General features: G+C 45.1%; 2 protein-coding genes and 1 long non-coding RNA gene across 9 annotated transcripts in view; 1 reads left to right on the top strand and 2 right to left on the bottom strand.

Annotated features, from left to right (window-relative positions):
* Positions 1-3,017, bottom strand: part of LOC135294204 (uncharacterized) — a 47,580-nt gene extending 44,563 nt beyond the window's left edge. For 3 of the 5 annotated variants that reach the window (XR_010356362.1, XR_010356363.1, XR_010356364.1), the window contains exon 1: positions 95-3,017. This is a non-coding gene — a long non-coding RNA (uncharacterized LOC135294204). The remainder of the gene's footprint in view (positions 1-94) is intronic. The other 2 variants (XR_010356365.1, XR_010356366.1) reach the window with 2 other exon arrangements.
* Positions 3,018-3,760: 743 nt separating this feature from the next.
* GTF3A (general transcription factor IIIA) lies at positions 3,761-8,602 on the top strand. The gene is made up of 9 exons (XM_064409142.1): positions 3,761-3,945; positions 4,148-4,248; positions 4,630-4,726; positions 4,915-5,003; positions 5,897-5,970; positions 7,183-7,266; positions 7,671-7,900; positions 7,996-8,055; positions 8,324-8,602. The coding sequence occupies exons 1-9, from the start codon at positions 3,796-3,798 to the stop codon at positions 8,480-8,482; spliced, it is 1,044 nt and encodes a 347-aa protein (XP_064265212.1). The 5' UTR covers positions 3,761-3,795; the 3' UTR covers positions 8,483-8,602.
* On the bottom strand, positions 8,553-13,958 carry MTIF3 (mitochondrial translational initiation factor 3). Of its 3 annotated transcripts, none has more exons than XM_064409145.1 (4): positions 13,816-13,958; positions 11,382-11,845; positions 10,043-10,188; positions 8,553-8,825 (listed from the first exon to the last, which is right to left on the bottom strand). In XM_064409145.1, exons 2-4 carry the CDS (start codon positions 11,842-11,844, stop codon positions 8,613-8,615), a joined length of 822 nt encoding a protein of 273 aa, XP_064265215.1. In that variant the 5' UTR covers position 11,845; positions 13,816-13,958; the 3' UTR covers positions 8,553-8,612. The 3 variants fall into 3 exon arrangements, with proteins under 3 accessions (XP_064265215.1, XP_064265214.1, XP_064265213.1); XM_064409144.1 differs by lacking the exon at positions 13,816-13,958 and adding an exon at positions 12,224-12,679; XM_064409143.1 differs by lacking the exon at positions 13,816-13,958 and having other exon boundaries at positions 10,043-10,155.
* Positions 13,959-14,717: the final 759 nt, after the last annotated feature.

Below are 14,717 nucleotides of genomic sequence, written 5' to 3'. Positions count from 1 at the left end.
CTTCCAACCCCTGCTTTTTTCATCCACATTTGTAGACTCACCTGTACAAAAAACCATAAAATTACTTCTTTGCTATGTTTTACTTCTGTCCTACCTTACACGTGACAGTTCACCATACATAACTGAGGGACTTCTCCAAAAACTGCAGGAAGTTTCCAGACAACTCTTGCCAACTTCATCAAAATTTTTCCCCTTACTCTGGAAAGTAGAAAGGCCTTTTATTTTTTAGACATGTGTCTGGTCTTGTTGCAAGAGAGTTGAACCACCAATGCAGTCAGGGCCACAAAACTTGTTGGGACCAGCTGAGAACACATAAATAATTAGTGTCATTCTTAAATCACAGTCTCTCTGCATCCCACTGCCACTGGACCATGCCAAGAGACCTCTAGATATGGTGCCTCAAGCAAACCATATTCAGTTTGCAACAAGTCTAGAGAAAAAAGTAATCTTCCCGTTTCCAAAGTTTCTCGTGCAGGGAATAATTTCTGCAATCACAGAGCTACTCTGGAAGTACATTTAAACATATTTATCTTCATTTTAATATACATTCAAATAACTTCTGTGTAATGCTCATAAACATAAGATCTTTTGACTTCAACTGTGCTGCACAAAGAGAAGCAACTCACCTTGGAGATGAGGTAAATACCACTCCTTATAGCAGAATGGTGGGATGGAAAAATGAAACAGCCTTTGTTAGAAAATGATACGTGGCCCATTCACTCAGCAGTTCTTCAGAGGGATATGAGTATTCACAGCGCTATGTGAAGTCTTTCCTTGATTGATACTTAATTCTGAGTACATCCTCGTAGCTTAAAGAAATAGTTTCAATCAGAGTCAGAGGGATTTACAATCCTCTGCAGGTTTTACATGCAGAAGTAGTGAAGTAGTTCTGTGTTGTTTTTTTCTTGAGGGAATGAACTGCCTCATTTTTCTGAGGTTTTGTTCCCTTTCAGTTTACAGATTATTAAAATTTATCAGCTGCAGTGTGGACTTTGCTCTGGAAATGTTTATCTTCAGATTTAATTTTTCTCCGTTGCATATATCTACCTCTTAGCAGGTTTACCTTTCACCTCCTACAGTGGAAAATTATAACAACACATCTGAAAGGCAGCCCACTCTCTTTCTAGCTCTAGTTCTCTTAGAGGACTCTTCAAAATCCTCCCTCTCATAGTCAAGACATCAAAAATACAACACAACAGGAAGCCCCTTGGCCTTGAGTCACCCACCATCTATATATTTCCAAAACTGGATTGAAATTCCCAGAGGACTCTGCTAAAATCTCAAACTGGCATTGCATAGCACAAAGTCCAATGTGAAGAATGTTTGCTCTGTGCATAGCCAATAGCAACATTTCTGAAGTTTTCTGCCTTGCATGCTATTTCCTCACCTGCTTTAGAGTGGCCTGAGGCAATATCATGTTTTCACAGGAAAGGAAAAAAAATGTTCAGAAAAAAAAGGAACATTACTAACTTATTTTTTAACTTAATTCCCAGACCAAAAATCCCGAACAACCAAAACCACAGCAACATTTTCTTTCACGTATCTTGGTTAGTACCTGTTAGAAGCTGACTGACTTCCCCGCTGAAAAGAAGCTGATTTCTTGCCATTGCTTCTTGATGGTGTGACTGATTCAGCCATTCCCTAAATCCTGCTACAGATGTGTGAGATAAGAGACATCCCCCGGGGCCAAGGGGATCTGCTCCGGACCAGCACGAACACCTCAGACTCCTTGCTCTGCCCGGCATCCTCCCTCCCTGCAATGTGCTGTGCACAGCCATTAGGTTCCCCATCCTTTGGCACTCCTGCCATCTGACTTCATGGTCCCTTCCCTCCTCCAGTGCTCATACACTAGATTCCCGACCCTTATTCTCCCTGTCTTTCTTCCCCAGCCTGCTCCAAGCACCGCATCTGCTCAGGCTTTACAGCTGAGGACACAAACCCAAGGAAGAAGGGTTGGGATTTTCTTCTCCACAGGATGGTTCCCTTGTCACAATCATATTTCAGCTTTCCTACCCTGTTCCTCACACTCACTCTGTGGGGAGAACTGCAGCAGATGGAGGATGTCACCTAAAATAAAGCTCGTATGAGCTCAAATAGAGCAAAACAGAGCAGATGATGTGTTCATAGAATCACTTAGGTTGTAAAAGACCTTTAAGATCATTGAGTCCAACCAGTAATCTGGCACTGCCAAGTCTATCTTTAAACCATGTCCCCAAGTACCGCGTCTGCACATCTTTTAAATACCTTCAGGGATGGTGACTCAACAATCTCCCTGGGCAACCTGTCCCAATGCCTGACAACCCTTTCCTGAAGACTTTTTTCCTAATGTACAATCCAACCTCCCATGGGACAACTTGAGGCCTACCCCTACCTGGCCACAAACTCCTTTCAGGCAGTTGTAGAGAGCTATAATAATGACGCCCCTGAGCCTCCTTTTCCCCAGACTAAACAACCCCAGCTCCCTCAGCTCCAAGTCTGTACCAGGAATGTGCTAGGCAAGATATCAGAGACCCTCAGCTCACCTTAGCATCATGTTCTCTTCCTCTAGCTGTGCCCTCAGCTGGCCTGGGGACACAGCAGGATCACAGGCCTGGATGACAGGCCATCTGCCATACGATCCCAAACAACCCAGGCTGAAAACACCCACATTTTGGGGCAGGTGGTAAGCAGAGTCCATGAGATTCCTCTGGTCTGGACCAGAGGCTGACCAGCATTATGCAGACTCATCCTTGGGCAAGCAGGGAGCCAAACCAAACATGCTCGGAGAGCCTTTGCCCCAGGACATGACACAGCACCTGCAAAAGCCATGAAATGCTTCTCAGGGAGGCAGCATAGCCCAAATGTCCCTAAAACTGCAGGAGGGTTGTTATGTGTGGCAACGGGGACAGAATTAGACAAGTGGATCTCTGCATGTCCTCTACCATGAGCACATGGATTCTGCACCTGGGACAGGGCAACACGGGGTGTTCATATACTCTGGAGAATGAGATGCTGGAAAGCAGTGCCATGGAACAGGACCAGGGGGTCCTGGTCAGTGACAAGTTGAACATGGGTCAGCAGTGCCCTGGCAGCCAGGAGGGCCACCCGTGTCCTTGGGGGCATCAGGTACAGCATGGCCAGCCAGGCACAGGACGGGATCGTCCTGCTCTGCTCTGGAGCAGGCACACCTCCAGTGCTGGGGGCAGTTCTGGGCGCCACAATACAAGAAAGACATTAAACTGTTAGAGAACATCCAAAGGAGGTAAACAAGCATGGTGAGGAGTGTGGAGAAGCTGTGTGAGGAGCTGCTCCTCAGCCATCGGTGTGCTCATCCTGCAGGGAGAGCTCACTGCAGCCACAGCTTCCTCGAGAGGGGAAGAGAGGGGCAGGCACTGATCTCTGCCCTGTGGTGCCAGTGACAGGACTGGAGAGAATGGCCTGAAGTTGTGTCAGGGGAGGTTTAGGCTGGATATTAGAAATAAGTTCTTCACCCAGAGAGTGGCTGGGCACTGGCACAGGCTCCCCAGGGAGGAGGTCACAGCACCAGCCTGACAGAGCTCAAGGAGCATTTGGACAACGCTCTCAGGCCCATGGTGTGACCCTTGGCGATGGTGCTGCGCAGGGCCAGGAGCTGCACTCGATGACGCTTGCGAGTCCCTCCCAGCTCAGGACATTCCGTACTCTGTGAGGGGCTCCCGGCACACAGCGACAGCAGCAGCTCCCGCAGCTCCCCCGAGCCCCTCAGCGCCCCAGCCCGCCACACCGAGCACGCGCCGCCGCCGCCCCGCCCACGCGCCCGGTCACGTGCCCTGCGGCATGGCCGGCGCGCCGGGGGACGGCGGCGGGGCCGGCGGTGGCGGCAGCGTGCTGCTCGTCCGCCCGTACATCTGCTCCTTCCCCGGCTGCGACGCCACCTTCAGCAAGGCCTGGCGGCTGTCCGCCCACCTCTGCCGGCACACGGGCGAGGTGAGCCGCGGCGGCTGGGCGGGAGGGCTGTGTGTGACCGCGGCGTGGGGACCGGGCAGGCCGCCTCACCCGCCCGGGGCGGCCGCGGCTCCCGGGGCTGCGCCGTGCGGCCGGGGCGGCCCGGTGCCGGCAGGATGGGCTCCCGGGACGGCCGAGCCTCCGCGGGGGCGGGTTTGGCCCTAGGACCGCTGCTCTCTTTCAGAGGCCCTATGTCTGCGATTATGAAGGCTGCGGCAAGGGGTTCACCCGGGACTTCCACCGCGCCCGACACCTCCTCACGCACACCGGGGAAAAGCCCTTCGAGTAAGGCCCAAGTTTTTACCTCTTAAGCTGAAGTGCGTTTTTCCGTAAGGAAAGGAAGTTAAAACAGGGCGGTGGTAGAAGGCATGCATGCCTTTGGTGTCATGGGCACTGCCATAAGAGTGTGTACACGGGGTGGGATCAAACCCCCCGTTCCGGCAGTGATCTGTAACAAATGCTTAAAGGATTGGGCAGATCTCCCACAAGAATACATTATTAAAAGGCTAACTTAATCTCTGGATTTTAGTGTCTTCAAAGCAAACTTCTGCATTTGAGTTGTGAGTTTCAGTAATTCTTTATGTGCTGTTCTTGTGCGATGATTTCTGTACCTGCCTAGGGAACAAGTCACTGACAGCAGTAATAAAAAATGCAGTTCATTTGCAGGTGCACAGCTGATGGGTGCAATGAGAAATTTGGAACAAAATCAAACATGAAGAAGCACGTTGAGCGCAAGCATCAGAATCAGCAAAAGCAATATGTGGTGAGTAATTACCTTTGCACTGTACAGTGGAGGCTAAACAAGCTCTTTCTTGTGTATCTGGTGAAATACTTCAACTTGTTATTATGTGGTACTTGTATAAGTTCAAATACCATGACAGGGTTTTCAGCAAACATGTGAACTGAACTGTCAACGTTTGGCCTCTAATGATAACTTAATTTCCTCAATAGTGTGACTTTGAAGGCTGTAACAAGTCTTTCAAGAAGCATCAACAACTTAAAGTTCATCAGTGTCACCACACCAATGAGCCTCCCTTCAAGTATGTGGATAATTTTAATACTGAACTTTAACACTTAATGCACCTATTTCCATCTGCAGTGTTTTTCTTAGCCTTTTCATTAATGTGGCAGAAAAAAGAAAAAATAAATCAGTTTGTAGTCAGGGCTGCAAGTATATTTGTTGTACTAGTCCTTTGCTCAGTGATCTGCTTTGTGCAACAATCTTGGTGCTCTGTAACTTCAGCATTCTAGCAGTTTAATAAAAAAATAACACAACAACCCCCCACACCCTGTTTTTAGTTCATCATTTGAAATACAGGCATTAGAGCTTGCACAGTAATTAAAAATGCAGCCACCTTTATTTCTCAGTAAGAAGCAGTGACTTGGCTGACATTGAGTAGTGAGTAGTACCTAGAAAAAGGGGAGAGACATGGACACTAATCTTGGAAACTGTGCATTGCAGCTCCATTTGGGTAACACGTGACTATAGAGGTGCTAAAAGCAAAGTTCAGTCTTGTATACCTTATAGGTGGGTCACACTTAACATGAGTGTTCCTTCCACTTCAGTGAAATGCACTACTATGATTGGATGACAGACAAAAATGTCTGGTTCTGCACAAACCACTTAAACTTTCCACTTTCTGTTGTTCTATGTGTGAAGAGCCTGCTGTGTGGAGATGGTACAAGGCTTGACTCTTCAGCTAAAGCTCAACTTGCTGTATATTTGAAAATCATACTATAGTTCTAACTCTCAAAGTCATCCATGTCTATTAAAAAACTATTACAGAATTTACTTTTACAAGGTGGAGGGACACACACAGATCAGCAAGCAAAGGGAAACTTGGATTATTTTCTTAATTTTAATTGTTCTTGACTTAACAAAAAATACTTAGATACGGTGAAAGAAATGAAACTACTGTTATTTTGTACCTAGATGTAATAAAGAAGGATGTGGAAAGTGTTTCTCTACTCCAAGTCGACTAAAGCGGCATGAGAAGATACATGAAGGTAAAACTGTTTTTTTCTTTGTAAGGTTATGTTTCAGCAGAGGGAAAGGACTGCCTCCTGTGCAGAGTATGCACGGGTGCATGACAGTCTGAAAGTGTTCTGGGCTTAGTGATCAAGACAAGAACACCCATTTTGAATAGTGACGTGGGATATAACTGCAGGGCACTGCAGTGTTCAGTTAGAGTGTGTTTGTGGCAGTCTGAGCAGAGCTCAGGATCCCTTCAGTTATTTCTTTTCCTGAGGTTCTTCCTTGCAAATAATCCATCTTTTGGAGATGGGCTGGTGGTAAAGGCATTAGCATAGATGTCCAGAGCTTAGATTCAGTTGCCAATTCTGTCACAAATTTCCTATGGAGCCTTGGCAGAACCATGTGTATTTTTAGCTATTAATGAACCTATGTGAGAGGCTTTTAAGTGAAATCATCATAATGTGGCCATGTATGTTTGAGCTAATCCTGCTGCCCTCCTATCCATTCTTTCACTGACAGATAACCAGCTTTCCAGTGATAGGAAAAAACCAAAACCAAATAAAATAAACCCAACAGACTAGGAAGAGTACCCAGAAGGCTGTGATTTGTACTGTGATTCCCTTAAAACAAGGTTTTTGAGCATTCCAGTCCTGGGATTTAAATAGTATTGCCTTTCTGTGGTTCCTGCCTGATAGCGTGGTAGAATCTCTTTGTACTCTGGAATACTACTGTATGGTCAGTATTTCTTTTTAATATGCAAGATAAATATTTATATGTAAATAATATGTATTACTAGTTATTTTCATCTATTTGAGAGAAAGTGCATGGCTGGGGAGGAAGTAGCTTTACTGAGGCAAGGAGAGAGAGTTTCACAAAATCATTTAGGTCAGAAAGGTCTCTAGAGGTCATCTGGTCCAGCTCCCTGCTCAAGGTGGGGCCAGTTAGACCAGGTTGTTGAGGACTACATCCAGTGGTGTTGAATGGTTCCAGGGTTAGGGCTCCCACAACCTCTCTGGACAACTGGTGTCAGTGATACAAGGCTTCTTACTTAAAACTGCTAGGATTTTCTCTTGTTCTAATTTGTGTTGATTTTTTTATTGTCTCTTATCCCATTCCTGTACAATATGGGAAGACACAAGAAATAACTGGCTTTTAATTTTCAAATGCTGGAAGTGGAGTTCCCCCTTGTAAAACTGGACTGTTTGCCAGACCCTCTGATTGTAAACATCTGTCCCATCCAACAGGCTACGCATGTAAGAAGGAAAACTGCTCATATATCGGCAAAACGTGGACAGAGCTTCTGAAACATAATAAAGTCAGTCATGCAGGTAAATTCCAAATGCTTTAGTAACTTATGATACAAATAGGAAACTTATGATACAAATAGGAAACCAACTGTTAATCTGAAGTCCTTGCTGTACTCATTTCATCAACTTGTCAGCGTGTCCCAAACTTGTCTACTAACTTTATTGGTAAAGTGACTGTCATTCCAGCTAGACCTTTGATGAAAATGCTGCTCAGTATAATAATAACTTAGTGATTCAGTTAACAGAAAATTGTTTTATGTAGGATTTCAGATCTGGATAATTCATACTGCATTATCCTCCTGAAGTCTTTAAGTTCCTTGCATTTCATATTGATTTTGGCATTGTTCTAATAGACCACTATGGTTTGATTCTGGGCTGCTTAAGAAATTGTTTATTTATACTCTGCCTTTCTTTCTCCCACTTAGAGCCAATAGTCTGCAGTGAATGTAACAAAACTTTTAAACGGAAGGATTACCTCAAGCAGCATCAAAAGACACACGCTGTGGAGAGGGAAGTCTGCCGCTGCCCCAGAGAAGGATGTGGAAGAACGTACACAACTTTATTTAACCTTCAAAGCCACATCCTCTCCTTTCATGAGGAGAAAAAACCATTCTCTTGTGATTACCCAGGCTGTGGAAAAGTGTTTGCAATGAAGGTATGTGTTTTTTTAGCTGTTCTGATCTGAATCCCATTATCTAAAATTATAAACTGAACCCCCTTTTTTTTTTCCCCTGCTCTTTGTAACTGCAGCAGAGCCTAGCAAGGCATGCAGTTGTACATGATCCTGAAAAGAGAAAGCTGAACTTGAAAGTAAGTTACACTCTTGGAAAAAGTATTCTCATCCCTACCCTATCACTGCAGAGGAGGGTAAACTTCACCTGTTTTGAGCATTTTCACCTGTTTTCAAGCAGGAAAACAGGTCAAATACCTATATAATTTGTGAGATTTTTAATTTATGAACCTCCTTTAGCTAATGCAGTCCTGGCCTCTACTTTGATTTCTTTTTTCCCCTACCACAACAGTAGTCTCTGCTCCACAGATACGTTAAGTTTGCTAATTCTGGATCTGTTTCTGCCAGGCAAAGCGTTCTCGTCCCAAGAGGAGCTTAGCCTCTCGTCTCAGTGGCTACATTCCTCCTAAAACACAGCCAGGAAAGGATGAGGTTGTGATGGAAAGCAAGACAGCAGATAAGCTTGTGGAAAATGGAATACCAGCTGTTGAAATTCGGACTCTATAGCAAAGCTTAACCAAGACAGTGTTCTTCATGGAATGACCAAGGCAAAATTCAACAATAACTTTAGATGAAGTTAATGTTTTAAAATTTTATTTTTTAAATAAATATATATTGTTTACACTGCTTCAGAAAGTCATTGATGCAACTCATTTGACTTCAGATCTTCATTTTCATCTTTCTTTACTGTATTGTTTTTCTTTATTTCCATCTTCTGGTGTTCTTTCAACTCTTTGTCAGACATGTGCCTGAAAACACAGGTACTCACTCCTTCTCTAGCAACTTTTGGCTTGGAAAGATAAGTTGCTTTCTCCGACACAGTCTCCAAAATCTGATCAAAAAGCATGAACTAAAGAGGAGGAGAAAAATGAAAATGGAACTAAATGAATGCACAAATACAGGTAGAAAAATATTTCAAGCTGCTCTGTAATAACATGATCTGATTACTTTAGCTATTAGCTGAACCAAGCTAGTTGCTAGTCCTAGTTTGAGCACTTCTTGTCCTTTCCTAACAATTCTTTACTCATAAGGAGGTTTAGGCAAGTCACTAGAGGGGGATCCAGCCGTTTCCTAACATTTAGGCTGTACTGCTGACTCACAGTGTTTTGCTCTTTAAGGGTGTCCATTAAGAGTGGTCTGCATCTGACTCTTCTCCACCCTCCTCTGCCTCTAGATTCAGATATATTATTATATGAGGCTTTTTTGTTAAGGGGGAGTATTGTTCTAAGGTTAGCAGGACCTAGTAGTATTGAACTGAGTAACAGTGCATTCATGTAACACACTGAATTCCTAACTTCATTATTAAGCCTTCAAGGACAATGTAAATCAGGACTATGTCATGAAATGTTCTGTTTCCTCCCATCATCACTTCTGTTACTTCTTCCCTGTGAGCTTACCTTCCTACAAAAAGTTTTGTTCTTTTTGGATGAAATGCTATTACAATTTTCCCCAGCAATTTAGTTGAGACTATTGTCAAGAACACCTAATTCACTACAGCCATTACAAGGAGAAAAAAACGAGAATATTTATAAAAAATCCATTTTTGTGGATTACACAAAATATTTATAAAAATTACACAGAATATTTATAAAAAATCCATTTTTGTGAACGACACTGAAGTCTCAAGGCCCTGCAATTATACTGGGAACTTGCCATCAGCTGCTTAACATTTTTAGCGATGTTCGCTTTGCTAGTCTTGGAACACCATTCCAATAGTTTTTGATGTAGGAATGGACACCTAACCTTAGCCAAAGTTGCATAAATACAGCTTCAGAAGAAGAACTGTTGGTGAAATAATCCAGCTAAAGCCATAGAACAGAAAATTTCACTGGCCCCAGTCCAGCAGCTGGATTCTTAATGAAGCATGATATTTGAACTGTCTCTCTGGGACTACTCTTCTTCACCAGTGTTTGAACAGGCACAGCTTAAGGCAGGCAACCACTACTTGCATGGGACCTAGATCTCCTCTGAGATACTAAAAACTGTGGCAGTACCCAGTAAGGAAGGTCAATACAGCTGCAGCTGTTTAATGACATTGACTGGTCCAACTTCCAGGAGTGCACTTACCATGTCTGTACTGCTGCCTTTTGCTTGCCGGATGGTAACTTTAACATGGTGTCTCTTCTCAATCCACTGTGCTATCTGTTTAGTCTTGGTCTCCAAGTCATTCTTGGCAATAGCTGAAGAAAAGGATAACTCCTTCTGAACCACCCCTGTTTAAAACAGAACTGAAAGTCTGTTGGCTTAACACTTGACAAACCTGTACTAGTTGCTCTCTTTTAAAGCTTTCTCTCAAATCTTATGGTGCTTTGTCTGCTTGACTCCCTCCTCCCATGCTGCTTTCTCTCCATCTCATTGCCTCAGCATGCACCACTCTCACACTCACTGCTGTAAATGGGAGACTGAGTTTGAGGCACACAGGGAAAATCTCTTCAGGGTCAGAAGGCTTAAGATATTTTTAATTACAGTCTTGTTCATATGATCCACAATGTAGCTCTAACAAACAGGTAAGCATTGGATCTGGAATTAAAGACTTAGTGTGCAAATTCCTGTGTTCTGCACATAGGACAGCTGAAGGTAACAGCTCTTAGACGTTAGATAGCTCTTCATCTCAAGCCCATTTTATTGAGTGGTGAGTGCAATATTCAACTGGAAGTATGACAATGCCTTGTAATATATTTGAACAATCTACAGTCTCTTCCTCCTTCAAGTTTCTCTAAAGCAGTTACATCTGAGTAATATTTTTGTGGTTTCTTGAACAGAGCAACTCACTACCACAATAACGCTCTCCTCTAAAATCAGAACTCTGCTCAAAGCACAACTATCTTCATTAGCCTGAGGGATACAAGGTCACATGCCTTTTCTAAAACCTCTTCGCCAAACTCAGTTTGTTAAAGTGCTGGAGCAAAAAAAAAAAAATTGAAAAGTGTTAAATATTGAAAAAGTTCTCTTACTCTGTACAAGAAAGGACTGCAGACTTTAGTCTTCCTAGCAGCAAATGAGGAAGAGAGCATTTCATGACTACTGATGACAAACTATATCATTATATTGGTGTATCTGGTCCTTAAGTTTGTGAAAACTGCCTGTCACTCTACACCTTAGTAAAAGAACAGAAATTCAGTCTCAAGGAACCAGAGCCTGGTTTCACTCACGTAAAGACATTTTTTTAATATGTCAGCAGATGCCAAAATAGCAAATCCTGAGAGGGCAATAGAAGGCTTCTCTGTGGAAGACTGGACTAATCCAAAATTTTATTTTCACCACTGCAAATCCTTAATAGCATGGACTGCAGTGACATTGCTTTGGATTTACACAAATACAAGTAAGAGGATTTAATCTGTTGAAACCACTTTTAATGCAGCATTTTTCAAAGTCCTCAGTATTGTAGAGTTTACAGTGCACGTACCTGGCTTTGGACTTGCTTTTTTCTTCTCTGCACGTTTCAGCTGTTCTTCGTGAATCTGCTGCCCAGTCATTAGTCTGTAAACTGGAGGTTCTACGTTCTCACGAAGCAGAACCAGTTTCAGGCCATGTTCATCCATAAGTCTGAGTGCCTCTGCTCGGTGCATGTTTCCTAAGCTCTCCCCATCCTGGTTGATTACGTGCAAAATACGATAGGGAATCCTTCGCCCAACACTTCCAAATGCTGCTTTACTCTTTGGTTGTGCGTGAGATTTTTCATCTGTACAAAATGGCTGAGTAAGCCCAAACGCAGCTGACTTCCTAGGGTCAGGTACCACCATCCAGAATGGAGAAAAGAGCCAATTTTGTGCTGTCTGTGTCAGAAGAGTACCAAAGAACCTTTTTGCATATGTGCTCTCATTTCTGGTCACTTGACATAAATATTTCATTGTGCACAAGGCAGTCATTCTGAGGAAGAAGAAAAAACAAGTTACCCCATCAGTTAGATTCTTCTAGTTACATTAGAAAGACTTGACTTCAGTTCAGTAAACCCTAGTGTTTTGAATTGCTCTTTTAAAAGGGTGCTACTATACGGAATCATCAACCAACAGTCATTTTACACTAACAAAGGGATTTAACCCAGAGAGAAAATCTGACAAATGAGCAAAATGTATGAGTTGACGTTACCTTCTGTATCTTAAAATCTGAGCCTGATCTCCTTTAGAGAACCCAATACTTCTAGTTCCTTTTTCCTCACTTTCAAATTTTAATCTAAATAGTTAGAGGCATCTATCCTGACACGGTACACACGAAGCTATAAACTTTCAAATATGCTTCAAAATATACCCATGCTTGAAGACTACTGAAACTCATCTTTGAGACATTTCTTCCATTGGATTTTTTTCCCCCATTCTTCCCCGGTTCATGAATTCCCCCTGGCAATTTTGCTGCAACTGCCCATTATTTGCATTTTGTTCAGACCTTCAGAAATCATCCATTTTCTAACAGCTGCAAAAAACTCTGGAAATAAAGAGCAAACTGTGAGTATTTTCTGCAGTTTTCCTATTTTTTGTTTAAAAGGGTGCAATTACAGGAAAAGCCAAAGATGATGCAGGAAACCAAACGTGTGTCATACCAGAGGAGTTGGCAAGAGTGAGACCTCTTTTGCCCAGGAGGGAATGTGACTCTGCTCTATAAATACATGCATGCATACACATATATATATACACACACATATATGACATTGTGTAAACATGCATCCATGTGCATACATACTCATGGAAAAGGTAAACCATCAGCAAGGATAAAAAGCTATTTATAATTCTATGGAGTGTTGGCACAGGAACAAGTAAAATTACTTGCTTGTGAATAACTTAGTGTGAAAAGGGGACAGTCTGGAGCCTGGGATGGATTTTATACCTCAGCAGTAGGGTCAATGTCCATGCAAACTGCTTGAAGGAGGAGCCAGAGGAGTTCATGAACAGGGCAGTCTGATAACAGCTGTGTGCTACAGCTAGATGCAGAACTCAAGCTTGCCACAGGAGAGAAGTAACAGGATTTCCACAGCAGCCTAAAACCAGCTGGTAGAGCTACCTTCCCTTCCTGCTCCGGGCTCTGCCCAGTCCAGACCCCTGTAAAAACAGCTTTTTTTCTGGCTGTGACAACTGCCCTATGACTGAACACCCACTGCCAACACCCAAGTATCTCTGTGCCTCATCAGTGCAGCTACGCAAGAGCCACGATGTCCTTATTTTTTTTAATGGTTTCATAAACCAGCTCTGGATCATGCACTGCAGACTTGGTCCGCAATCTAGGTATCACTACTCCATTACTGAATGATATAATTAAATTCATCATCCATTCAGAGGAGCCTGGCTTGCCTTTGAGAGCTACTGATTTATAAAAATAAGTAACAGTATCTCACCAATGGAACAGCAGCTTGTTTGAAGGAAATGTTGACCTTGCTCTGCTAAACACATGATGTTATTGGTATCCTCCTTCATTCTCTGACACTATTTCAATCTAATAAATCTAGCCTTAGCTGTCTGAAAGAAAACAACTTTTTATGGAAGGGTTTTTCTTTGCCTAACACGGCTAAGACACGTGTGTTTCGCGTTGTGCGTTTCGCTCATCCTGGTGCTGGCAAGGCCGGCTGACTTCGCTGGGCGGGAGCTCTAAGGAGCGGGCAGCTCCGGGCACACTGGGACCCGCGGGAGCAGCCGCGCTTCCCGAGCCGGGCGGCCGTCACGGGACTGGGGCGGCATCCCGTAGGAGGCGGCCTGCTTCCCGCGGGTGTCCCTCCTGCAAGCAGGGAAGAAGGGCTGTACGCGGGTGTGTGGCCGTGCCCCGTCGTGTCCGCCCTCGCGGCTCTGCGTGTGGCCGAGGTCACTGTGGCGTGCCCGTGTGCGTGACCCGCGCTCCCTGTGACCCTCTCTTACCTGCCCGCCGGGCCGGGCCGGGCCGAGCCGGGCCGAACCGCCGGCCCCAGCCCGCCGAAGCAGCCGAGGGACCGGCCCGAGCCGCCGGGAAGTTGCGGAACGCCCCGCCTCTCCTTCTTCCTTTTCCTCCTGCTCCTCCTCTTCCTCTTCCTCCTCGCGCACCTCCCTCGCTCCCCGCCCGCCGGGGCGCGCCCGCGGGAGCGCGCGTGTGGGTGCGGCAGTGCCAGCGGGATCTCCGTGTCCCTGTGTCCCTATGCCCGGTCCCTGTGTGCTCCCGCGTGTCCAGGCCGACACACGTGGCGTGCCCGGTTCCGTGCGCGCCGTTGTTGGGAGCTGCTGTTCCCGTGCCCGTGCCCGGCTCTGTGGGCTCCCGCTGTGCCTTGGCTGCGCTGCCCTGGTGTGAGGGCCAGGCTGGGACAGGGCCCGCGCTGTGCCCTGGCGCCATCCCTGCAGGGCAGGTTGTTGCTGCGAGCGGGGATTATGTGGGTGCTGAGGGCTTTGTGTGTGTGTGTTGAGGCATAGAATCAGAGAATTTGGGTTTGAGTTGGAAAGGATTTTTAAAGCTCATCTTCTCTAATCTCTGCAGTAAGCAGGAGAGCAGGAACGGCTTCAACTCCATCAGGTTGCTCAGAGCCATGTGTGTCCTCACCTTGAATGTTTCATTCATCTGAGCAACCAGTGACTATATTTCACCACCTTGCGTCTAAAAACTTCTTCCTAACCTCTAGTCTAGCTCTACCTCTTTTAGTTAAAAACCATGTCCTGTCACTGCAGGCCCTGCCAGAAGGTCTGTTCCCATGTTTCCCACAGGCCCCCACTGGGCACTGGAAGGCTGCTGTGAGGTCTCCCGCAGCCTCCTCCAGACGGAGCGGCCCCAGTTCTGTCTCCATGGGAGAGGTGCT

Source organism: Passer domesticus, chromosome 2 (genome assembly GCF_036417665.1).
Source record: "Passer domesticus isolate bPasDom1 chromosome 2, bPasDom1.hap1, whole genome shotgun sequence".
NCBI classification, from domain to species: Eukaryota; Metazoa; Chordata; class Aves; order Passeriformes; family Passeridae; genus Passer; species Passer domesticus.
This window is presented reverse-complemented; position numbering and strand designations above follow the sequence as displayed.

Bases quoted from the DNA above. Each gene is read 5' to 3' on its own strand.
- GTF3A (XM_064409142.1), top strand. From the start codon at position 3,796: ATGGCCGGCGCGCCGGGGGACGGCGGCGGGGCCGGCGGTGGCGGCAGC. The intron at 4,727-4,914 runs GTGAGTAATTAC...TTTCCTCAATAG, and splicing joins ATCAGCAAAAGCAATATGTG to TGTGACTTTGAAGGCTGTAA. The intron at 5,004-5,896 runs GTATGTGGATAA...TTTTGTACCTAG, and splicing joins ACCAATGAGCCTCCCTTCAA to ATGTAATAAAGAAGGATGTG.
- MTIF3 (XM_064409145.1), bottom strand. From the start codon at position 11,844: ATGACTGCCTTGTGCACAATGAAATATTTATGTCAAGTGACCAGAAAT. The intron at 10,189-11,381 runs GTACGTGCACTG...TGTTTTAAACAG, and splicing joins AAAAGCAAGTCCAAAGCCAG to GGGTGGTTCAGAAGGAGTTA. The intron at 8,826-10,042 runs GTAAGTGCACTC...CCTCCTCTTTAG, and splicing joins AAGGCAGCAGTACAGACATG to TTCATGCTTTTTGATCAGAT.